Below are 25,841 nucleotides of genomic sequence, written 5' to 3'. Positions count from 1 at the left end.
TTGTCCTTGTAAATCTCCTCTGCACCTCTCCAGTGCCCCTATATGCTTTTTATAATATGGCGACCAGAACTGTACGCGGTACTCTAAGTGTGGTCTCACCAAGGTTCATTACAAGTTTAGGGTTGGATTTAAGGCTTTTCTGTTTTCAGGAAGAAAACGGAGCGGGGCGGGCAAGTTAACGGCCGGGAATAGTTTGCGCTTTGGTAAGGACACTTTGGTATCTGGGCCCTGTGTCGGCGGTGCAGCTATAAGGTCGGCGTCATACACTTTTCGTGGCGCAAAAATGGGAAACTCGTTAACTAAACTGCCGGGCCGTGTGCGCTCCGAGAGAGGCCGGGGGCGAGGGTACCTTAAAGAAAAAACACAAAAACATTCCCAAAACATTGCCCAGGTCACCACAACACAAATCGCTAAAAAAAAATTAAAAAGAACATACATTCGCAGTTACCTTTGGAGTACTTTACCTTTCTCACTGCTGCCGGCATGGCTGGACCGCACCGATTTCCCAGACGGTCATTGCGGGCATACTTCCGGGCAGACGGATCGGGCAAAAGGCCAAACTACTGCTGGTATCGCAACCAGAGGCGTCGCACACCCGGCGTAGCTCTTCCCGGCGGTGCTGCTCACGCCGCCGCAAAAATGGACCGGAGGATTGCGAGAGGGTGCAGGAGACCCGAACGCCGCCTTTCACGCCGCTCCGGGGTAAAACCCAGAGCGCAAAGGAGCGGAAAATCCAGCCCTAAGCATCTAAAAATAAATCCTAATGTTTGGTTTGCTATTTTATGGCCTTGCTAACCTGTGTCACAACCTTTAGTGATTTGTGTATTTGTACTCCGAGATCCCTTTGTTCCTCTATCCCAAATAGACTCTCACCCTCCAAGTAATAAGTGACCTCCCTATTCTTCCTAACAAAATGTTACACCTCACATTTATTTGTGTTGAACTACATCTGTCAATTATATAGCCATTCTGCAAGTTTATTGATGTGCTCCTGTAATTTGTTGACGTTCTCCTCAATATTGACTATCGCCCAAATTTGGTGTCATCCGCAAATTTAGAAATTACGCTTTTGATTCCAAAGCCAAAATCGTTAATATAAATTGTGAACAACAGTGGTCCCAGCACTGATCCTTGTAGAACACCTTCTGTTGCTGTGAATAGCTACCTTTTATCCCCTCTTTCTGCTTTCTGTCTTAAAGCCAGCTAGCTATCCATTCTGCTACTTGTCCCCTGATTCCGCATTCTCTGACCTTGTTCATCAGTTTATTATGTAGCTTATTGACGGCCTTTTGAAAATCTAGATAAATTACATCTACTGCAATAACCTAAATGCCTTAAAAATTGTTCTGTTACAACACGTTCAAATGATCCCGTTTACATCTCTTCATCAGGCTCAATTTTAATTTTTTGGAATCGTTTATTTGAATTAGAAATGCAGAGCACATCGCATTTATCTGAAATTGTTTGAAGTCTAAGAAGGTCCCACGTTGAATTCCAGTCTGTGCTGTGTTAGCTGATCTCTGAGTTGGCAGCAGGGGAGCTATCGCTATGCTGCTTGACAGAGAGGTGTGAAGCAGCCAGGTTACCACTAGGTCTTGACCTTTATCCAGTGCCCATGCCGGATGTCTATTATTTCATGTTAGATAAGCTGTGATGCCTCAGGAGTTGAATATACTTTCGGCAATATTATCATGGCTCATAAATAGATAGTGGCTACTTGTATGAGGTATCAGCTGAAGGGGCCGAATTTGGTCGGCACCCATTACTCGGCGGCCTCCAGGTGGCACCTACCTTTTTGCTGCCGGGTCCCGTCGGGAGTCACTTTCGGCTCCGTTGTGTGGGTGGCAGCGTCAGCGGTAGTCGCTGGGCGGGAGCGGGAGTGAGCGACCGGTGTCATCAGTGTGCGGCAGTTGGCGGCCTCTCCACTTGGGGATCTTTGGAGAGCCTCCAGTGTGCATGCGCGAGACTTCGCAATCTTTCTTTGTAGTTTTTGCCTTCCGACATGTCGTCATTTCAGGGCCGTTTGAGGCTGATTGCTGTACTGAGCATGCACATAAAGTCACACCACTTTATTCCACCTGTGAGTATGAGCGGGTAGAGGAGAGAGCTGACATTTGAGAGGAGAGAGTTGGAGGTTGGAGAGGAGAGAGTTGGAGGTTGGAGAGGATGGAGTTGGAGGTTGGAGAGGACAGAATTGGAGGTTGGAGAGGAGAGTTGGTGGTTGGAGAGGAGAGAGTTGGAGGTTGGAGAGGAGAGAGTTGGAGGTTGGAGAGGACAGAGTTGGAAGTTACAGAGGGGGAAATCTGAGTTGCAGAAGGGGCAGTCGGAGAAATTGAGACCTACAAACTCTTGAGCAGCCATTTGTTTCATCATTGACGATGAGTGGCCAGAAATCTGCAATGAAACCTGGCAAAACCAGGCCCAGATCTTCATGGTTAAATGAGGAGGAATTGGAGGAGCTCGTGATGGAGGTGGAGCGCAGGTACAAAGACCTCACCCGGGATGATCGTGGCAAGCTTCCACCACCTCAATACCGTCACATTTGGAGAGAGATCGGTGAGATCGTGTCCGCAATGGGCAAATTTGAGCGGGATGGAGACCAATGCCGGAAACGTTGGAACGATTTGCTGATGACAGCAAGAGTGAGTGCAAATTTATTCGTCCCCTCCTGTCTAATGCCAAAAGGTTGTGTGTGTGCGGGGGGGGGCATCAGCAACGGGGCTAAAGGCTGCGACGTTTCTTTGTGCAGAAGAAAAAAGCATCCAAGGCAGCAAGTCTGAGGGTGATGGGAGGGGGAGCAGCAGAGGTAGTCGAATTGAGTAAGCTGGAGGAGCGTGTGTTGGCATTGGTGAGTGCCCGCCGCCATGCAACCACAAATGTTGATGCAGATCTGATGCCACGGCATGGTAAAGTTATACTAATCTCCAGTATGAACGACGCCCATGGCATGAAAGGACATGCAATGTTAATGCACTCGTGGTTTACCGCACACTTTGTTGCCCATTATTGTTGTGCTCATGTAGAGATGGAACTCCTTGGTGGCAGAATGTGAGATGGCATGGCTGACATCTCAGCTTGACCAACACCACCCCACCTTCCCCACCCCTATAGAGTGAAATGTCGTCTTCTACGCAGAAGATGACTTGGATAGCACGGATCAAGGCACACCATCTCCCTCTGGCCTTCAGAAAAGCCGTCAGACCCCAACGTTTCCCATGCCGACGTTGCCCCCAACCCAAGACAGTGGACCCTTCCTCCACCACCCGCCCCCCCCCCAGATCACCCATTTCCACCGCTCCCACCTCCGCCACCCTGAGCCACGAAGAAGAGGAGCGAGGAAAGGAGAGGAGGGAGAAGGGCCCATCTTTGAACCCCTTGAGCTCCAGGAGCAAGAACAGGATGACAACAGCCTCCTGCCATGTGAGCCAAGTAGCAGCAGAACCTCAGCATCACCTCCGAGTTCCTGGGGTTTGGAACGGACTCCACACTGGCAAGTTCTACCAAGCGCAGAGGCCGTGACGCGAAGGCAAGCAAGGTGCCAGAACCCACCAGGAGCGAGCATGCACCTGAGGATTCACCACGGCTCTCTGCAATTCTGGAGATGGTCCAGCTATCACAGACAAGAGTGCAGATAGGTCGCGATATGCTCCAGACCATGACTGGGATAGCTGCCAGCATGGCCACTTTCACCCAGCAGCACGATGACAGGATGGACTGGATCCTCACTGTGTTGGAGCACACAACCGAGACCGTTGAGGCGATGAGGCAAGAGATGATTTCTGGATGCGTAGTGCAAGCCCCCGACCCCACACCCTCAAGGCAGACAGGTCCGGAGGAGCAGGAGATCCCGACACCTTTGGCCGCGCCCCCTGCCTTCTCACCAAGACGCACAAACCTGCAGACATCCCGCTGCTCTCCTGCACAAGCTCCTCAACCAGAGGCAGAGAGCGGCAGGGGAGCAGGACGCCGTGGTGTAGGCGGGGCGAGGAAGAGGACCTTGGGCATTGTTCCAAGGGTGGGGGGAGGAGAGGTGGTGGTGCCGGCGAGAGGGGTGGGTGTTGGTGGTGTAAATGTAATAATGTTATGTAACCTTTGTTATTGTGCACTTGTGAATGCACTCACATTGTTGACCCTCTCTTGGTGAGTGTTTGATTTTAACGTCATGTGTGGTGCCTTGTGTGAAACACGCATCTGTCCCTCAGGTCATCTGCTTTATCAGGAATACCTTCCCATCCACATATGACTGCACTGTATAATGGGCCCTGTCATCAGGCCATCGCAACATATTTTATGTGCTGTGAGGGTTATTCGATGTGTCAGATTAATTACATCTCTCAGAATAGACTTATGTCCGTCACCACAACAAGACACGCTGGGTATAGGTCTTTTGTGATGAATCAGAACAGATTTTATGAAGTAGTTTCCTTTCAGTACAAAGAAAGACACATTAACAAGGCGATAGTGATAGTCTAGTCGTTGAAACCTCAACGGTAGGCCACTGAGTCACTGCAGTGCTTATCTCTTGCTGTGTTCTATTGACTGTAGTCCTTCCTCAGTTTGGTCTGTAATCGCGCTGCCCCTAAAGTCAAATAGCTGTAACCTTATACCTTTTTCCTCCCATACAAATGTTGTCAGAGTCTGCAGCTGTCTCAGGCTTACAATAGCTCATTCGACCCTAACCCTCTCACTCTCTATGTGATATGTAGTGATTCCCTCATCACTTCTTGAAGGACTGTGTCACAGAATTAATTAATCAGCTTGGATGAACAAAATGTGACTTTTCACTTATTCATAATTATTTTGCCTTCGCCATTGGGCTTCTCAATGAAGGTCTTTCAGCAAGGTCAAAGAAAAAAGTTTCCATCGGTCTAGACACATTTCAGTCGCTTTTATCGCATCCAAATTAAACATGACCATCAGCAATAAAGCAAAGCAACATCCACCTAACTTTTTCCCAGCAGTCCCACTCATGATGGCCCAGCATCTGCACCATAGCCGCGATGTGCAGCGCTGCAGCACTCGGAGCCCTTCTCTCTGCCACCCGACTCACGGCCAGGTCAGACCAGCTTTTTGCGAGCGGTCCTTCTGGCGGGCAGCAGGTCGATCTGAGGCCAGCATCCCTCACCAAAATGACTGATTTGCCGCATCTGGCATGGGCGAGCGACATGACGTCACGCTGGCGGAATCCTTCGCAACCAAATATCCCACAGGGCGGAACGTGGACTGCAGATGGGCGGATCCAGAGGAATCGCCCAGAAAACATACATTTCCAGCAGATCCTCGGCGGCTGCGGGCACAACCTCCACCAAATTCGGCCCCCAAGATTGGTACCCGTGGAACTTTATCCAAGCAAGGAGTCAACTCCTTCAGGCGAGGCAAAGAGAGGAAAAGAGAACCCAGTCCAGGAATAAAGAGTTCTTTTATTTAAACAGTATGCGTAACCAACTACTGTATTTACAAGAAATTTTTCAATCATGGTCCAAATATTGATTAATGGACAGCCTGTGATTGTCAGAGTTAAACAGACTACACATCAGACTTTCTGATTGGTGTTATCTCATTTGAAACAGGTGGTTTCACACTATTAAAATAACGCTACAGATAACTTAAGCCTGATTTTACCTCGTGGCAGGAATATGACATAGCCAAGGCAGGAGGGAAATCCCCATAAAGCCATCAAGGGGAGGCCTGGGCCTCATTATCATCCCGCTGGACGGACTCCCGTCTGAACCCATTGGGAACAGTGAGGCCAGCAAGCACGAGCAGCATTTCGGACAGCAGGAGGCCGCTGCTGGGGAACCGTGCGAATAATCTCCAGCATAAAGTAAGTTGGGAGCGGGGAGGTCTGGAGGTGAACATGATCAGGGAGGGAAGCCCTGGGCAAGGGAGGCCCAAGGTTTCCTTATGGGCACTTGAGGAACATTCCTGCTTCTCCTGGCCCTCAAGGAAACCTTAAAAAGAAGTGAAAAATACAACTTTCCTGGGCCTCTTCTGACCACAGTCAGTGGTGGTTCCGGCACTATAGGCTCCACTGCAGTTAAATCGGCAGTTAAAAGTGGGTCGGAGTCCGAATGACATCATTAGATCCCGGCATTTAAATATTGATGAGGCACCTGTGATCAGAATCGAAGGAGTTAAAATGGCGGCAGATGGGAGCATGTCAGGAAAGCAGTAAAATTGCCGGATGAGCAAGGTTAAAATTAGGACTCTAGTCTTTACATTTGTAATCAATTCAAACCTATAGTGCTCTGAGACTCTTTAAATCTGTTTTATTGTAAGAGCCTTTGTTTTATATGGTCTCTGCAAAAAGCTGCATATTTTAACAATCTGTAGTAACCATTTCGTTTAAAAATAAATATCTGGATTTTTGACATGCACTGACTACAAAGCAAATGTTTGACTGCTCGCTGGTCAGATTAACAGTGTTCTGCGATTTTGTTAAAACAAAATGACAATGTTTTTCTGTGTGTTCCATAAATTTCAAATTTGAGTGCTGAAAGGCTCACGTTAGATGGCTCACTAGTCTAATGGGGAAAAAAACATCGAATTATGCAGCTTATACACACATTGGGCCCAAGTTTCCACATGATTTGCGCCTGATTTTTAGGAGCAACTGGTGGAGAACGGACTATCTTAGAAATCGCAATTCTCCACATTTTTTTTTCTGCAGTTCTAGTCAGGTAGAACAGTTTCACTTTGGAACAGAATTTTTTCTTCAAAAGGGGGCATGTCCGGCCACTGACGCCTGATTTCAAAGTTTCCACAGTGAAAACGTACTCCAAACTAAGTTAGAATGGAGCAAGTGAAGATTTTTGTAGAACTGAAAAAACCTGTTCTACACATTAAAAAATCAGGCGCAGGTTACAAATTAGGTGTCCAGAACGAGGTGGGGGGGAAGGGAAGTCATTAAATTCTACAATAAATCCTTATTTATACTTCTACAAATATTATACAAATAAATCCAACCTGAATAAACATTTATAAGCAAAGAAAAGATTAAATAAACCATCTTCCTACCTGTGTGAAAGTGCTTCAGCCAGGGAGAATGCTGCAGCCGTTCGTGCCGCTGAGCTGGGGGGGGGGGGGGGGGAGAGGAGAAAGCGGTTTGTTGTTGTGGAGGGGAGGGAGGGGAAGGAGACAGCGGATTGTTGTTGTGGAGGGGAAGGAGACAGCGGTTTGTTGCCGTGGAGGGGAGGGAGGGGAAGGAGACAGTGGTTTGTTGCCGCGGAGGGGAGGGAGGGGAAGGAGACAGCGGGTTGTTGTTGTGGAGGGGAGGGAGGGGAAGGAGACAGTGAGAAGGGTAGCCTCAGTGCTGATGTGCTGATGGCAATGTGATTTTATTAAAAAATGTTCAAAAATTAAACAGCAACAAAGAACTACAAAACTGGCCGAGTGCCAATGTTTTTTTTCACACTGAGCATGCGCGAATGCTCCAACGCGCACGCGCAGCGTTGCCGGCAGGAAAAAAACTAATTTAAATAGTACCCGCCCCCTCCCACTTATAAAATCGGTGCGAGTGTAGGCTCCGCCCCCCTGGGCGCCGCGCCAAACAGACAAGGCGCTGCAAAGCGCTCGAGAATCGCGCGTTTTTTTTCGCCGCCGTTTTAGGCGTGAAAAACGGGCGCCCAGATCGGAGGGGCGCCCGTTTTTTATCCTGTGGAAACTTGGATCCGTAGTGATTCAAATTCTGAACCATTCTACCCAAGTTGCTTGAATAGCTATATAATAGCAAATTGTAAAGAGCAATAGGGCTGACAAATTCCTTCTGATGTCAGATGCAAACTAATAGAATTTAATAAGTTAAAATAATTTTTACCTTTGTTGATCTAATGTCACATTTCAGATTTTGTCTATATATTTATTAAATCCTGTCGATGTCATTGATGATCCTTGTACTAAGGTGTCAGCTGTGCCTCAGTGGATAGCACACTTGCCTCTGAGTCAGAAGGTTGTGGATTCAATTCTCACTCCAGAGACTTGAGCACAAAATCCAGGCTGACACTCCAGTGCAGTACTGAGGGAATGCTGACTGTCAGAGGTGTTGCCTTTCGGAAAAAGATGTTAAATCAAGGCCTCGAATGCCCTCTCAGCTGGCTATAAAAGATCCCATGGCACTATTTCAAAGAAAAGTAGTTGAGTTCTCTCCAGTTATCCCTCAACCAACATCACTAAAACAAATTATCTGGTCATTATCATATTGCTGTTTGTGGGACCTTCCTATGTGCAAACTGGCTGCTGCGTTTCCTACATTACAACAAGGTCTACATTTCAAAAGTACTTCATTGGCTGTAAAAGCGCTTTGGAATGACCTGAGGTCATGAAGGCGCCATATATATAGAATTCTTTTTTTAACAGACTAGTGGCAACATTAGAGTAAGTCACCATTATATTAAAACAGTAACTTTAAAAATTTTTTTAATCAACTCACTGAATTTTTTGTCTAAAAATGGAGTCCTCTTAAGAGTAAATTTGTGCAGTAATTGTTCCACTCTTAAGCAGGATTTGATCTAAAGAGAAATGTTGATAGAAATTCCAGTGTGCAGGAATGGTACCGCCTGCATTTCCCATTGATCTAGCTAGGTTCCCATTTTGAATTTGCCCCTTTACGTTTCCTGCCCTATGGGAATATGCAAGAGCACAATTACGTACACTGAGCACTGAAATTAAAGCATTAATATTTAGCCCTCTATTTTCTGAGTTTTGGGTATAGGTCTCACCTAGCATTAAGTTTTCCCATTCAAGGTCGACATTAAAAGGCAAGCTGGATTCCTGCAAGTGGGTTAGGAATTATTAAAAGGTCACAACCTTTTCTCGTGGTGGCAATTTTACATTATATTGCTTGTTTTCCCCGACCACAGGTTTTAAAGCTTGAAAGTAGAATAAAGAACTTGTGGGGAAGAGCAAAACTAGAGGCCATCAAGATAAGATAGTCATCAAGAAATCAAATAGGGAATTCAGAAGAAACTTCTTTATCCAGAAAGCGGTGAGAATGTCAAACTCGCTATCACAGGGAATGGTTGAGGCGAATAGTATAGATACATTTAATAGAGTTAGAGCAAACGCTTGGTCAAATAGATAGGTCTTATGGAGCGTTCTAAAAAAGGAGAGAGGTGGAGAGGCGGAGTGATTTAGGGAGGGAATTCCAGAGCTTAGGGCCTCGACAGCTGAAGGCACGGTCACCAATAGTGGGACAAAGGAAGTGGGGGATGTACAAGAACCCAGAGTTGGAGGAACACAGAGTTCTTGGCGAGTTGTTGGGTTGGAGGAGGCTAGAGAGGGAGATAAATCTTGATGAGACGATTGTAGACTTGTGTGATGCAGCACCACTTCTGGCACTCAAGTTTTCAGCCAAAAAAGCAACAGCAGCTCAGTACCAAGCGTTAAAAATCTGCAGTAAAAGGCAGCAATGGATCAAAATATGAAATCAGTTTGTGTGTTAGTGGATTTACCTTGAATGAAATTAAAGCAGCATTGTACGAAATTTAGTTTGTTAAGAAAATAGTCCAGATTTTCTTGAAACCAAACCTTTGTATTTTTGAAGGGTAGAACTCCTGGTGAGTGTTTGTGGGGCTCCTGTGTGGAATGAAGGGATAATTTGCTGTGCTACAAGTGCAGAACACTGTTTGCCTTCCTCAATCTTCAAGGGACTTGCGTCACCAGGAATGTTTGGCATGCGAGGCACAAGTATCTGATAGAAATGTTTCCAAGATGGCAGTTTATTTACATTTAATGTAATGTATTCGGTAATGCCAGTTAGGGCCAATCATCACACTGCACCCGACACAAACTCCAACTCACCCAGATCCAGCGCTCATTCTGCGTCGTGAAAACTGAGCTAAAATTTCAGGTGCACCCCGTTTGGGGACGGTCACATTCGCAAGACGAGAGACTTTGCACCAGGCGCAGAAGTTTCACTTCTCGCGAGAAATTGGGGTTATCGCCCCTGATAGGAAGTGGAGTGCTTGATTTAGCGGCAGTACCGTTGGAGGGGCTCTTCCCTGAATTAAGGGGAAGGGCCCAAGCTTCATACTCTGCAGGAAAAAAATGGTCCTACCTGGACCACCGGGGAGTGGGGGTGCCGCGCGAACAGCCCGGCACTCAAGTAGACACGGACCCCGTGTCCAAAGTGGCGCACAAGAAAATCAGATCTTTTTTTAGGCACAGGCGGCCACCACCACTATAACTTTCACCCCGCTTGTGGCTGGCCGCCCGGTACACATCCCCTGAAGATGTCGCTGTCATCGCCCGGCGCATCTTCAGAGGGTGATACCCAATTTAGCATCCGGGGCGCTAATGGGGCGCTGTGCATGGCGATGACGCCACGATCTCCAGGCGCAGGAGATCGGGGCGCAACAGTGTAGCGACACTACTAAACTCCCGCCAAATTTAGCCGGAGTAGTTAGTGGTGCCACGCCCGGTCACAAAGCCATTTGCACCCCGTTAGGGCCCCAACGGGGGTGTTAATGGGAGGTGCAAATAACCCGAATTTCTCCCCCAAAATCTCCGTTGATTCAGTATCCCCCAAAATATTCACTTTCAAATCCTCTATTACAAATTCCTCTGAGACTCTCACCCATTGGTGCTTCCAATTCAGTTATCTGCTCTAACTCTCTTCCCAATTCCTGCTCAATATCCAAATTCTTCTCGCCCCCTCCCCCCGCCCACCTCCACAAACACCAGGTGAAGCATTTTGGGTTGTTTCACTATAAGTGTAAGATGCTGTGGTTCGGAAACATTTATAGTATGTGATCTAGTTATAAGGTGCTTTGATACTGTGTAAGACTCATGCAAATGTCGGTCATGTGTTAGAAGTGTGGGTCTTGCACAGGCAGCTGCAAGTTAAATGTAATGTTGTTGAAACCAATGTTCCATCTAATTTTCTTTTGTACTTAGCGGGTCACAAATTCCTTTGAGCGCAAACTTTTTATCCTTGGGCACATTTTACAACAACAACAACTTTTACAACAACAACTACTTTTCCAACAACCACCATTTTTACAACAACCACCTTTACAACACCAGCAGCAACCACTTAAAAGTACATATACAGTAATGCCATACTACCACTCCACTGTCTCAAATCATGAGACAATCAGACAAACTCTTAACAATCATGAAATCAGTTGCTTTTTCTTGAGTTATAAACCTCATTTGTGGCTTTATTTTGTCACAGCTCTGACAAAAACTATATTACACGTGTCTCATGTTAGAATTTGCTCTGTCAGGTATCCCATCAAAGTTAATCATAACATCTTGGGGTCATTATCCGATTATGATATGCTAGTATTGGCGATTAGTCGGGACAGTGGGAGAGCTGGACGAAAGAGGTGGGTGGTCAACATCCCATGTAAGGTGTCAATAGCCGATTGGCCAGAACAATGGAGGTACCGAAGCTAACACATTAGCAACTATTAGCAACGTCACATTAACTATCTGGGATTGTCCAGGTCATCTCCTTTTCCTATGTAAATTCAGACAAGAAACATCAGGTTAAATTGATTAGCAGTTAAACCACCAAGTTGGCCATTATGTCAAGGACTTGAGGTTTGGTGAGAAAGAACCTTATTTCAGTATTCATTCGGGGCAACGTCTCATACATCCAATGCTACCTCAATCAAGGTAGTCAGATACAATTTGCCTTTAACAAATCCATGCTGGCTGTCCCTTATTAATCCATCTGACCTATAGGAGCAGATTTAACGACTCATCCCAAAAAACAAATAGACTGGATATTGTTGGTGGAAGGAAAACACTTAATGAACCAAATGACTTGTTCTGATAAGTTTCCTTATTATTACACTAGACATTAGCAATAACTTTGTTTCCAACATTTGTTGGGAGATGGTGAGAAACTAAAGCTGGAGTTAACATGCACTCAGTGCAAAAATAAACCTATACCAGACTCATGCCTCACGCCTCATGCCATTAGTACCCTCAATTATCTCTTAGGTTGTATAGCCACTTTTTCATAGTTTTTCGGGGATAGCATTGTGAAGGTGCAGCAGATTTACTATAACTCGGACAATTGAAAGATAACAAAATACAAAGAGTTTATTCAACTGATAACTGAAGTTAATCCTTTCCTTATATAGTTATAGCTGAAACTTGTGCTGCCAAATCAGATATGAAGCAGTAAGTCCATGTTAAAGACACCACAGTCAGAGACATGTGACAAGCATGCAACCGCATCGAATGTAGATAATATGCATTTTGCTGCCAATAAAACACATTTAAAAATATGAAATCCACTTATTAGTAAAGTTTGAAATGCTAGAAAGATAGAATAACAGGGCTCCTTTCTTTTCAGAGTGTCGTGTGATGAAATCGTCCTACTCACGTTCTGGTAGTACCTCACGACATTCCGGATCAAAAAGTCCTGGGCCATCTCGGCGAAGCAGGTCTCCTGCATCAGGTACAGCTTTTTAAAATGGCAATAAAATTAAAACACCAGAAAAAGTGAAGGACTTCTTTTTAGCAAACCCTTGTGGGAACTGCTTTTATGAATGAGTTGGCAATCAGATAACTTGCCGGTGTGCATAAAAAGACTGTCCAAATGTATTACCTTGTGTCTGAGCTTATCTCTGTGTGACCATTTCTGACCTTTATCCTTAACTTCACCTCCTGTTTACATCACATTTGAAAGTTTTTTAAAGTATTGTAAATAAGCGTATTTTATCCCTGGCTGTTTGGCAGAAAAATCACCCAAATATTACAGATTCAAGGGGGTTTATAATGTTTATTATGAATTGGAGACTTTGTCAGACATTTAACCCTTGGAATTTTAGAACTCACATAGCACTTTAGGATTACTTTGTGTCCCGTTTCTCAGATACTCGCACAGTTTCCTTTTCCAGCAAACAATACGCTGGGGCTCATTTTAACTTTGGGTGATAGTATGAAATGGCCACGGTTCAATTAGCTGCCCATTATTCAGCCCTGGGCTGATTTTCCTTTCAGTTGCAAAGGTTACTCGGGCGGAATATATGATGAGCGGCCAATTCGATATTGCAATTTTACACCATCGCCCAAAGTTAAAATTACTCCCTCTCCCCCTTTGGTTACCCGCCAGCTTCAAATATATTCTTTCATACTACACCAACAAAAAGGCACTTACATGTTTGAATTTATCTATGCAGCAGAACAAATGTGGTTTTAATGTAAATAACACACTCTCAGGGCTAGAAATTCAACTGTTTACTGACACTCTGTAGCGCCATGAAATGACGAAACAAATGGCAGACCATGCTCTTTCACCAGCTGCTGGCGGGTCCTGTGACAGCCGCCATTTTCCTCCCTCTCTTTGTGCTGCTGTAGCTAGCAGTGCCCCAAAAATATGGTGGCGTAGTGACATCAATCGACATGCAACGCCGACATAACGTCACCACTCCAAACTTCGACCTTACTGCTGAATTCAGCACTGGGTCCTAAGCGCACCAGGTTATAAGCAGGCCGACACTGGCATTGTCAGCACCACTTAAAGGAACACACACAGCTTTCAGGTAAGTTTGAATTTAAGCTTTAGACTTTTAAAAATGTTATTGAAGTAGTGGCTTGCTGCAATAGATGTTAAAAGTTTCTTAACTAAGTAGGGAGTGGTGCTAGATACTTGCAAGGCCTCGAATGGTAAAAGAAGGCCTCTGTGAAGACAGAAAATGCTGCAAATACTCAGCAGGTTAGGCAATATCCTTGGAGAGAGAAACAGAGTTCACATCTCGGGTCGAGATTCTGCCTGACCTGCTGAGTATTTCCAGCATTTTATGCTGTCATTTCAGATTTACAGCATCTGCTCGCAGAGGGAAGAGGAAGATACAGCAGAGGAAAAAGCCAAAGAGGAGGAAGTAGAAGGAAGGATGCAACCCAGACAGTCCTTTTCTGGCTGAGATATCCGGAATGGAATCACCCGCCTGCGGTGCCAGTGACCACAACCCCAATTCTCCTTTCAACATTTGTCCCACACCTTACCTTCCCTCTGTTACTGACCATCACAGTGTCCTCTTGGCCACAATGCTGAAATAAAAGCCACCACAAAGTAAACCTTGCAATCCAACTTTATATATCTATCCAGTCAATCCATCCAATATGACATCAAGAAATCAACTCATCACCCTTATGCATTCTCTTTGTGACTGTCTTGTGTATCCTACTGATGTCACGCAGTGTTAACCCAGTGGCTGCAGAATGGCTGGTGGAAGGCTGGTGACTTTCAGTGGGGGACACTGCAAATAGCCTTGCTGGTTGACCTTGAGGAGCTGGTGGCTGGGAGTGTTTCTTCTTTTTCTTCCTCTTCACTCTCCTCTCCCTCTTCTTGGTCAACAACTGCCTGGGCAGGCTGCATTTCTTGGGTGTATGAAATGAGGAAGGCACAAGGGTGGAGTTGTGGTAAGTGGAGGACGGGAAAGCAAGAAGTGCATGGCAGGTGGCGGATAACGTATGAGGATATTAGCACCTTGTATCCTTTCAGCCCCACCGCTGGCCAAGGGTTCAGCCATGCCCCTGCCAAGAATGGCCTGCACCATCTCCTCCAATGGGGTGAGGTGAGGCTAGGAATGGGAGATGAGCCTCATGATTGGTGCAGATTGTTGGTAGGTGAGTGATTGTGTGGGGGGTTGTATTCACTGACCTTGACCAGCGGCTTTGGGCACTGAAGTCAGGTGGTGGGGACGGCACTGCTGGCAGTTACGGCCTTGGTGATGAGGTTCCACATCGTTCTTTCTGGAGGGCCACCTGGCCCTGTGGGTAGAGGATCAGTCTTGCAGTGTTGACTCCCTGCACAAAGCTGGAGTGCTGCGTGCGAGACCCTGGGTGCCCCTTCCCTGGCTTGCTGAGCCATTTGTGTTGGTGCTGAAGCAGTTTTCCCATTTTTTGAGGTTCGGGAGGAAATTCAGCTTTAAGAGCTGAATAATCACATTTGGGACTTCTTTTTAATGTTATTTTTTTTTTGAAAGGTAGTGAGGGCTGAAACCTTCATTTTTTAACTGAATTTTAATTTGTATTAGTTCTGAGTGTATTTCCCCTCTGATTCATAGCCCTTTTAATTGCCCACAATTCCTTGCCAGCTCCACAGCCTCGTTCCCAGAGGCTGTGCGAAGCTTGAACGCCACTTCAGGATGGGAAGTTTGCCTCAGGTGTCTCCACTAACCCCACCAGGAGGGCATTGCACAGAAGGTTCACGCTGCACCACCAATCTCCACCCCTCCAGACAAATTTATTCTCCTTACTGTGGCAGCCATTTTCAGTGGCCATTAACTCACTTTTGGGGCAAACACGATTTTCTAGACCTCTGAATCTTTGAATAGAAACACAAAGCCTTATTTTCACACCGTTCGCTTGAAGTCATTATTAAGCTATTGTGCTCCAGATCTGTTTCTCTAAATGCCTTGATTCTATTTAAGAAAATTGTGTACCCTGAGCCTATAGACGCAATGGACTGCACCCTGTGTGTGATTGTATATATGTGATCTCTGATATGTCTTCATCTCCTTATAGTAGTCTCTGTTACTCAGCTAAATGTTGTCCATTATTGTAATAGTTCCTCTATGTCTTTAACCCTTCTTGTGTTTTGGATTTGATACTCTGTTCTATTTATGATTGTGTGGTAACATCTCTCCTTAATGTTTTCTCCTTCTGCTTGTGTGTTAACTGAATGAGTACAGTTAAAAGAGGAGGTTACTACACAGCTTATTCTCCGGTCAAATCCCCAGGTGAGCCCCTCTTTTCATACAATCCCATCTCACACTTTGTTATGATGCACCAGGCAGGTTTGTCTAAACAAAGATAATTTTCACAAAGCACTTGAATTTCCCCTTCGCAATAGTTAGCTTGTGGCCAAGAAGAGGAGGAATGCTGTCCACATAGTGTTAGGGTTGATGCTACAATAACTAGACTTTACCAGCTTTATCCTGTTGCTGGTATAATTATCAATGACAGAAATAACACCAAAGCTGTTCTTTATGTGTAAACTCCATTTAATATTTGAAACCGTCTGGGCGCAATTGGTCTTGGAGAGTAGCGCAATACGGGCGATACCTAATCACAGCTTTTTAAACCCCAAGTAATGTAAAAGAGAACAGGGTGTGGTGTGAGAGAGGAGGTCTATTGATGGTGCAGTGTGAGGGAGGAGGTCTATTGATGATGCAGTGTGAGGGAGGAGGTCTATTGATGGTGCAGTGTGAGGGAGGAGGGCTATTGATGGTGCAGTGTGAGGGAGGAGGTCTATTGATGGTGCAGTGTGAGGGAGGAGGTCTATTGATGGTTCAGTGTGAGGGAGGAGGCCTATTCATAGTGCAGTGTGAGGGAGGAGGTCTATTGGTGCAGTGTGAGGGAAGAGGGCTATTGATGGTGCAGTGTGAGAGAGGAAGTCTATTGATGGTGCTGTGTGAGGGAGGAGGTCTATTGATGGTGCAGTGTGAGGGAGGAGATCTATTGGTGCAGTGTGAGGGAGGAGGACTATTAATGTGTGCAGTGTGAGGGAGGAGGTCTATTGATGGTGCAGTGTGAGGGAGGAGGTCTATTGATGATGCAGTGTGAGGGATGAGGTCTATTGATGGTGCAGTGTGAGGGAGGAGGGCTATTGATGGTGCAGTGTGAGGGAGGAGGTCTATTGATGGTGCAGTGTGAGGGAGGAGGTCTATTGGTACAGTGTGAGGGAGGAAGTCTATTGATGGTGCAGTGTGAGGGAGGAGGGCTATTGATGGTGCAGTGTGAGGCAGGAGGTCTATTGATGGTGCAGTGTGAGGGAGGAGGTCTATTGGTACAGTGTGAGGGAGGTGGGCTATTGATGGTGCAGTGTGAGGGAGGAGGCCTATTGATGGTGCAGTGTGAGGGAGGAGGGCTATTGATGGTTCAGTGTGAGGGAGGAGGCCTATTGATGGTGCAGTGTGAGAGAGGCGGTGTATTGATGGTGCAGTGTGAGGGAGGAGGTGTATTGATGGTGCAGTGTGAGAGAGGCGGGCTATTGATGGTGCAGTGTGAGGGAGGAGGGCTATTGATGGTGCAGTGTGAGGGAGCAGGGCTATTGATGGTGCAGTGTGAGGGAGGAGGGCTATTGATCATACAGTGTGAGGGAAGAGGTCTATTGATTGGGCAGTGTGAGGGAGGAGGCCTATTGATGGTGAAGTGAGGGAGGAGGTCTATTGATGGTGCAGTGTGAGAGAGGAGGTCTATTGATGGTGCAGTGTGAGGGAGGAGGTCTATTGATGGTGTAGTGTGAGAGAGGAGTCCTATTGATGGTGCAGTGTGAGAGAGGAGGTCTATTGATGGTGCAGTTTGAGGGAGGAGTCCTATTGATGGTGCAGTGTGAGAGAGGAGGTCTATTGATGGTGCAGTTTGAGGGAGGAGGCCTATTGATGGTGCAGTGTGAGGGAGGAGGTCTATTGATGCTGCAGTGTGAGGGAGGAGGTCTATTGATGGTGCAGTGTGAGGGAGGAGGTCTATTGATGGTGCAGTGTGAGGGAGGAGGTCTATTGATGGTGCAGTGTGAGGGAGGAGGTCTATTTATGGTGCAGTGTGAGGGAGGAGGTCTATTGGTGCAGTGTGAGGGAGGAGGTCTATTGATGGTGCAGTGTGAAGGAGGAGGTCTATTTATGGTGCAGTGTGAGGGAGGAGGTCTATCGATGGTGCAGTGTGAGGGAGGAGGTCTATCGATGGTGCAGTGTGAGGGAGGAGGTCTATCGATGGTACAGTGTGAGAGAGGAGTCCTATTGATGGTGCAGTGTGAGAGAGGAGGTCTATTGATGGTGCAGTTTGAGGGAGGAGTCCTATTGATGGTGCAGTGTGAAGGAGGAGGTCTATCGATGGTGCAGTGTGAGGGAGGAGGTCTATCGATGGTACAGTGTGAGGGAGGAGGCCTATTGATGGTGCAGTGTGAGGGAGGAGGTCTATTGATGGTGCAGTGTGAGGAAGGAGGTCTATCGATGGTGCAGTGTGAGGGAAGAGGTCTATCGATGGTACAGTGTGATGGAGGAGGCCTATTGATGGTGCAGTGTGAGGGAGGAGGTCTATCGATGGTGCAGTGTTGTGGGAGGAGGTCTATCGATGGTGCAGTGTGAGGGAGGAGGTCTATTGATGGTGCAGTGTGAGGGAGGAGGTCTATTGATGCAGTGTGAGGGAGGAGGTCTATTGATGGTGCAGTGTGAGGGAGGAGGCCTATTGATGGTGCAGTGTGAGGGAGGAGGTCTATTGATGGTGCAGTTTGACGGAGGTGGCCTATTGATGGTGCAGTGGGAGGGAGGAGGCCTATTGAGGGTGTAGTGTGAGAGTGGAGGTGATTGCTATTTGCCATTTTGTGTGACTGCCCAAGACTAATTCCACCCCTCTGCATCTTCCAAATACCAACCATTTTAACAGGAGAGAGCTCCCCTGTCCCTGTTGCCCTGGGAATTCAGGTGCTGAGTCCAATTTTTCTTACTTGGCTGGAAAAGATACTTGCACCTGAAAAATTGGCACCTGAAATACCAAAATATAAATTGAATAATAAGTTTGCAGTGTGCAATGCAAGTGATGATATTGGTGCTGTGAGCTAACTCATTTGCCTTATTGCAGCACAATGGAACCCAGTAATAGAAAGTGGAAAGTGGGCCCAGGATTAAACTGAGTCTTTAATTGGGGGGAAGGGTCAGGTGAGGGGAAATTTTAAATCTAAAGAGGAAGGTCAATGCAATAGAGCAGTGTAGCGATTTGGATAACTATAAGCAGAGTGTAACAGGAAGTTAGCAGTGCAGCATACCCACCCAGTTCCTCTGTGCTCCCTCTCTCTCTCACACCAAGGTGCTGCACCCCCATTGCCAACGACACATGAGAGCCAGGAGGAAGATCTTGCTTCTGGCTCAGAACATGTTCCCACCTTGGGACCGTCCTCTCCCGTATCCATCCAACCACCGGTTCTGCTGTCACCATTCCCAATGAAGCAGCGCCTGAGGAGCTCCTCAGCCAGGCAGCTTGGAGTCAGGAGGAGAAAGGGAAGGGGTAGAGGTGGGAAGGAGAAGCGGTGGGGGGAAGGAAAACGAGGTGCATGGCTGCAGGTGTTGTCTTGGGCATATTTTTATGTTGTTGGTGCTATTTTGTTGGTGGGGTTGGGGGAAGGGGCGAGGGGGCTACCATGTTGGTTTGCATTTGTGTTCTGTGTTGCTGGAAATGTTGACCATTTGAATGATGTAAATGTGATAAATTTGTTCTGTGGTGGGGTGGGCTGTTTTTTTACAGTTATAATTATGATTTCACACAAATGTTCAGATTAAATGTTTTTATTTAACATTACCTTGTTGCGCATTGTCTCAGATAGCTGCACCGTTACACGCTGGTGATTCCTTAACATGAAAGGGTATAATTAAACTTAACTTGAATCAACTTAAACTTTAACTGTCACCAAGGTGATGCACATCATTGATGTATGAGCTGCATACCCAGCAGCGTTGCAGTTTTGTAAATAACAACAACGTTCTTTCAAGCAAAGCGCTCATTTATGAGCTGCTGAGTAAGAGTCTTGCAGCTATGTAGCCACCACGGGCCCTTTCCTGTGGTCTAGAGTGAGGCAGGGGCATGGTTTCAGCGTCAGCCTGATTGTCTGGCCCGAGGTCAGTGTCCACCTCCTCGTCCTCCTCCTCCTCTCTCTCCTGAGGTGGACCGTCAGTCCCTTCTGGTGATTCTTGTCCCCTCCTGATAGCCAAGTTGTGCAGCATGGAGCACACCACCACAACTTGAGCTACCTGCTCAGGGTGGTATTAGAGTTCGCCTCCTGAGTGGTCCGGGCATCTAAAGCACTGCTTAAGCACTCCAATGGTTTTCTCGACGATATTGCGTGTGGCTGTGTGGCTCTCAATGTATTGCTTCTCAGCTTCGGTGTGGGTGTCACGCACGAGGGTCATCAGCCAGATGGCGAAGCTATATCCTTTGTCACCAACGTCCAGCATTGACCTTGTGGCTGACTGGTAAACATGTCAGATACAGCGCTCTCACACAGGATGTGAGCATCATGGATGCTGCCTGGAAATTTGGCATTCACTGCCATAATTATTTGCTAGTGGTCGACAATGAGATTGCACATTCAGGGAGTGGAATTCCTTTCGGTTCCGAAAAACCTCTGCATCCTGAAAAGATGCCCGCATGGCGATGTGCATACAGTCTATTGCTCCCTGCACCTTGGGGAAATTAGCTATTCGGTAGAATCCTAACACCTTCTCAGTCTGAGTCTCCCTGGTCATAGGGAAGCTGATAAAGTTCATCCTGCGTGCATAAAGGGCTTCGAATGCAGCAATGTGTGGTATGCTGAGATATAGCACAAATTTCACCAGCTGAGGCCTGAAAGGAACCCGACACGTAGAACGAAAGTGCCACGGAGACCTTGACCTCGACAGACAGTGCGGTCCTGATGTTGCTGGCAGGCTGCAGAGCTCCCCTGATGAGCTGGTTATATCTCACTGATAACCTCTCTGTGGAGCTGCCGTCTCCTAAGGCAGGTGTTATCGGACAAGTTGAGGTAAGACCGCTTCTCCCTGTAAGTGCGGGGGGTGTAAGGTGTCGTCCTCTTCATCAGTCTGGTACGTCTTAGATTGGGCACATAATGCTGTTGAATATAGCTTCTGCCATCTCTAGTCTGCAGCATGTGCATACTCATCAAGACTGGCTGAGAAATGACAGGCCCTATTCCAATAAGTATCAGTATTACACCTATTGTTCACAAACAATAAATGTCCCCACTAAGACACCTAAAGTAAATTCCAATCGTCCACAGTATGATAAGATGTTTGTTCAGATGTTCACATCACCTTAAATGAACTCCAGAGTACATCCAAACTCCCCCGAAGTTGAAGCAGCCTTTTAAATGAAGTGACCTGCGAGTTAGAAAATGGTGTCCATACCGCTGTGATTAGTTCAGTTGAGAGCAACATTTTCACAGCGGTTTTTTTGGCGAACGATATTGTTGGCGATATGTGTGCGAGGTGCCAAAAGTAACGCTCATCGATTTTCTGGCTGTTGGTTTCGGCAAATATGATCTTTACGACAAAAAAAGTGGGCGGGCAGTATTATTAAATTTTGGCGTTAATTACACGCTGGCCAATATGGTCTATTCTGATCTTTCCGCCCAAGAAAAGCTGGGGGAGTGGGGGTGGCGGTATTATTTTTTATCGCCGTTAAGTTCATGCCAAAAGTAACACTCGGTGATAAGTGACTGAGAAATTGGTGTTAGTTTCCATTTTCTGGCTATATGGGCGTTATACCTCATTTCAGCATTCAAATGAATGTTAAGTAGGCGGTATGCATGCAAAAATAATGGAACGTCTAGCCCATCATGTTTGACAAATTTATTAGAGTTTTTTGAAGATGTAACTAGCAAGGTAGATAAAGGGGAACCAGTGGATTTATATTTGGATTTCCAAACGGCATTCGATAAGGTGCCACATCAAAGGTTATTACACAAGATAAGGGCTCTTGGGATTGGAGGTAATGTATTAGCATGGATAGAGGATTGGTTAATGGACAGAAAACAAAGAGTAGGGATAAACGGGACTTTTTCAGGTTGGCAGGATGTAACCTGATCAGCCATGATCATATTAAATGGTGGTGCAGGCTCGAAAGGCCAAATGGCCCATTCCTGCACCTATTTTCTATGTTTCTATGTAACTAGTGGGGTGCCGCAAGGATCAGTGCTGGGGCCTCAGCTACTTACAATCTATATTAATGATCTAGAAGAAGGAACCGAGTTTACTGTATCCAAGTTTGTTGACGATACAAAGCTAGATTAGACAGTAAGCTGTGAGGAGAACACAAAGCGTCTGCAAAGGGGTATAAATAGACTAAATGAGTGGGCAGTAAAGTGGCAGATGAACTATAATGTAGGGAAATGTGAGGTTATTCACTTTGGTAGGAAGAATAGAAAAACAGAATATTTTTTAAATGGCGAGACACTTTTAAATGTTGGTGTTCAGGGAGATGTAGTTGTCCTCGTGCAAGAAACACAGAAAGCTAGCATACAGGTACAGCAAGCAATAAGGAAGGCAAATGGCATGTTGTCCTTTATTGCAAGGGAGTTGGAGTATAAGAGTAAGGAAGTCTTGCTACAATTGTACAGGGCCTTGATGAGACCACACCTAGAGTACTGAGCACAATTTTGGCCTCTTTATCTAAGGAAGTATATACTTGCCTTGGAGGTGGTGCAATGGAGGTTCACTGGATTGATTCCTGAGATAAGATTATGATGAGAGCTTGTGTAGAATGGGCCTATACTATCTGGAGTTTAGAAGAATGAGAGGTGATCCCATTGAAACATACTGATTCTGAAGGGGATTGACAGGGTAGATGCTGAGAGGCTGTTTCCCCTGGCTGGAGTGTCTAGAACTAGGGGTCACCATCTCAGGATAAAGGGTCAGCCATTTAAGACAGAGATGAAGAGGAATTTCTTCACTCAGAGGATTGTGAATCTTTGGAATTCTCTGCCCCAGATTGTTGTGGATGCTGAGTCTCTGAGAATATTCAAGGCTGAGATAGATAGATTTTTGGACTTTAGGTGAGTCAAGGGATATGGAGATCGGGTGGGAAGGTGGAGTTGAGGTCGATGATCAGCCATGATCTTATTGAATGGCGGAGCAGGCTCGAGGAGCCGTATGGCCTGTCCCTGCTTCTATTTCTTATGTTCTTATGTAATTAAGGATCGCTTGGAAGTGAGTCTAAAACTAAAATGAATCCAAACATCCAGAGCATACAGGAGCAAGACTTCACTTTTATATTCCAGATAATTGTTTTTGTTTATAACCCACTTCTTTCCCTTTCCATTTCTCAGTGTTTGGCACTGGAATGTGGAGCTTGGCAACTAACACTAACTGTCTTTTGAGGATGCAGTAAGTCAGTGAGATCTCTGGATATGAAATTCTTCACAAGAAGACTGAGAATTAGTAGCATCATCGGCGTGCGCATCGTCCCATTAGCATCTCGGCCCCTAAATTGCCCCACGCAGGAGATCAGGGTGCAACGCTGGAGCACCGCCATTAAATTCCTGACGAATTTAGTGGCAGTCGTTAGCAGCGCGGTGCCCGATCATAAACTCATTTGTGCTCCGTTAGCGCCCCCCGGGGTGCAAATGCACCCAATTTCTCTCCCTAGGACGGTGCTGTCATGCTTTGCGACCAGCAATAATGATGCAAAATCTGAAAGGCAATGCCACTCTCTTAAGTCCCATGCAAATTGAATGCACCTGCCTATATCTGGGTGGACATTTTTACAGCATACCATAATCTCTTGTCTCCTTTGAAAGCTGGAAAATATAGGATTTCAGCGGCTAAAATTAATAGTAATAGGTATAGGTTAAGTAATAGACACAGCAAGATACTAAGAATACAATCCTTAAAAACAATAAAATTAGACAGCACACAACGGGTTAAAATACCCTTTTATTACACATTGGAGGAAATTTTAACCCCCACATGAGGGGCCGGAGGGGATCCAGGGGATGGTAAATCGCCAATTTCACGAAACGCGACCCAACCCAGTATGGGCACACCTTTCCGTTGTAACCACATCTGATTAACCTGCTCTGGAGAGGCGGCTCTGTCATTACAATATTTAAAAAAGGCTCCTTTCTAGAAATTCGTGCAAGCGAATTGAACTTAACATCTTCTGCAAAATGGAAATGAGATTGAGCAACATTTTGTGGGGTAGGTTAAAGGTCACGTGTCCTAATATGAATAAAGGGTTAGTGCTCACAGCTGTTTTCTCAGTTCCCTCTGGGAAATGGTTTGGTGAGAGTAGTTGTTTTGAGAAACTTATTTATACAGTTTGGAGATGAAATCGCATCATGAGGGTCCGCACCACGCCTGCTCACGCGCATTGGAGACGCGGAACCCAGAAGTAAAATGATGATGAGGCATCCATGATCCATGTTGAAATCACACCTTCCCACACATCTCCCGATCTTACACACTTCGCACTCGCTATTGCCCCCCCCCCCCCGTTCAGATATCGCTTCTGCGTTATTATCAACACCATTGATTAGGGCTGTTTGGGTGAAAGTCTTGTGGACCTTCACAATGCAATGATTTCAGTCACACAAATTTCCAGTTCCCCCGTGGAGTTCCAATTTCCAGTTGGAACGAAAGAAATGGGATAATTCTGTACTTACAGCCCAAAGATATCTGAAATTAAAGTTGTTTAATCACCCCTAATTGCTGCTGCAGAGTTGTGAACTAATGTATTGATGCTGATGGGCATGTGTTTCCATATCATCCTAGTCTAACAGACCGTTTAATGCTTTGGCCATATATAATTTGATTAGCACGAACAATAAAGTCACTGGATGAGAAATTCTGCTCACAGCCGCCCGCTTTACACCTCTGAACCGGGCTGGGCACCTTGACCACCCCTTTGATGCCCAAGGTTCACCTGATGCAGTATTCAGGCAGAACTATAAATGGGTGAGCAGCCCGCTCTGTCTGAAACAGGCATAAAGCTGCTTAAATATGCTAATCTGGGTGCTTTGCTGTTTCTAGGACCCGATTGCAAGATTCAAGTACAGATGGACAGAGCATGCGCCATGTAAGCTTCACCTAGTTGTACAAGGCATTCAGTGGCCTAACCAGGGGTCCTTAAAGAGACAACTAGAGGCTGCTCAAAAACGTCCCAAGAAATCTTGAAAGGGCAGATAGGGCCTTGGTTTAACATTTCATCCGAAAGACGGCACCTTTGGCAGTGCAGTACAGTACTGAAGTGCTCCTCCTGGACGCACAAATAAACTCCAGCCCATTCGATCGCCGCCCTCCCCCACCCCTCCACAGAATTGATTCTCTCCCCAGTCCCGACCTGTCAACTGGCTTAACCGGCCAAAAATCTTGCCCTCCCACAATCGGCAAGCTGCAGCAGGATGCTCATAGCTCACCAGCAGTATTTAAATGAGGCCCCAACCCAAAATTGGATCGGGCCACATGCCGGCACAATGGGCATGTGGAGCAGCCATTCTGCCGATTCCATGCCTGTCACAGACAGAGGTTGGAATTCTCGGCCATTGTATCCTGAACAAACACTGTGGCTTAGCTCCTGCAGACAATTCTTCTCCAAACCTCCATTTTGAAATTGCGTATGGAAAGATAGCTTCCATTATAGCTCTAGCTATCTCAGAACTGTATGGGAGGAATGGCCTGATTTTATCACATTATACTTTCAATTCCCCTTTTGCTGAGTTCTTCGTCTTGGTTGTGCTGTTTAGCTAAGATGCTAAATGTATGTTCAGCGCTTCAGCACAGAAAGAGAATAAAGCTGGAGGAAGAATCACTACAAGCTAGCTGAAAAGTAATATTTTTACATGAATGATGAACAGTACACCTCTTGGGAAGATCAAATGATGGGGAACCGAAAATGCCTTAAAATTGGGTGGGTTGGAGGAATTCTTGGTTTCAGTAGCTTGACATTGAATAATGTTAAATTAATTATGTGTCACATATTCATGGGAGAAATCCACCTCTCACCTGTAAGTATTGCAGTATTCTTGGGCCCGTCTCTTCTGTGTGGACAATTGATTCATCGCACAGCAATGTGCTGATCTACTCCCTAGATTGATTATCAAAGAGCCGTTAATGTCCCAACAAGCTGACTCATTACCAGCACACCCAACCTATTGCCTTTTCAGAACTGTTAAGCCTATTTAAGTTTATTTATGATTATGACTGTTTATCTATTATTATTGTGTTGTTGTGGCACATTTATTCATATATTCCAGGAACAAGACTTTTAGAATGTAACACGGCAAATCAATGCAGTCATTAAAATGGATAAATGTTGCTACATTTCAAGTAAACTGAAGAAACTAGATTTTCTATGATGGTTCTGGCTCACACTGGTTGCTGAAACAATCTAACGTC

At 46.0% G+C, this 25,841-nt stretch overlaps 1 protein-coding gene across 1 annotated transcript in view; it reads left to right on the top strand.

The window, feature by feature from the left end:
- The window catches only part of dclk2a (doublecortin-like kinase 2a), a 640,305-nt gene that overhangs the window by 337,202 nt on the left and 277,262 nt on the right, over positions 1-25,841 (top strand). The window contains exon 4 of the mRNA XM_070871479.1: positions 12,308-12,412. Coding sequence (XP_070727580.1) covers positions 12,308-12,412 — 105 coding nt within the window. The remainder of the gene's footprint in view (positions 1-12,307; positions 12,413-25,841) is intronic.

The sequence above is a fragment of the Pristiophorus japonicus genome, chromosome 2 (assembly GCF_044704955.1).
Source record: "Pristiophorus japonicus isolate sPriJap1 chromosome 2, sPriJap1.hap1, whole genome shotgun sequence".
Taxonomy (NCBI): domain Eukaryota; kingdom Metazoa; phylum Chordata; class Chondrichthyes; family Pristiophoridae; genus Pristiophorus; species Pristiophorus japonicus.
This window is presented reverse-complemented; position numbering and strand designations above follow the sequence as displayed.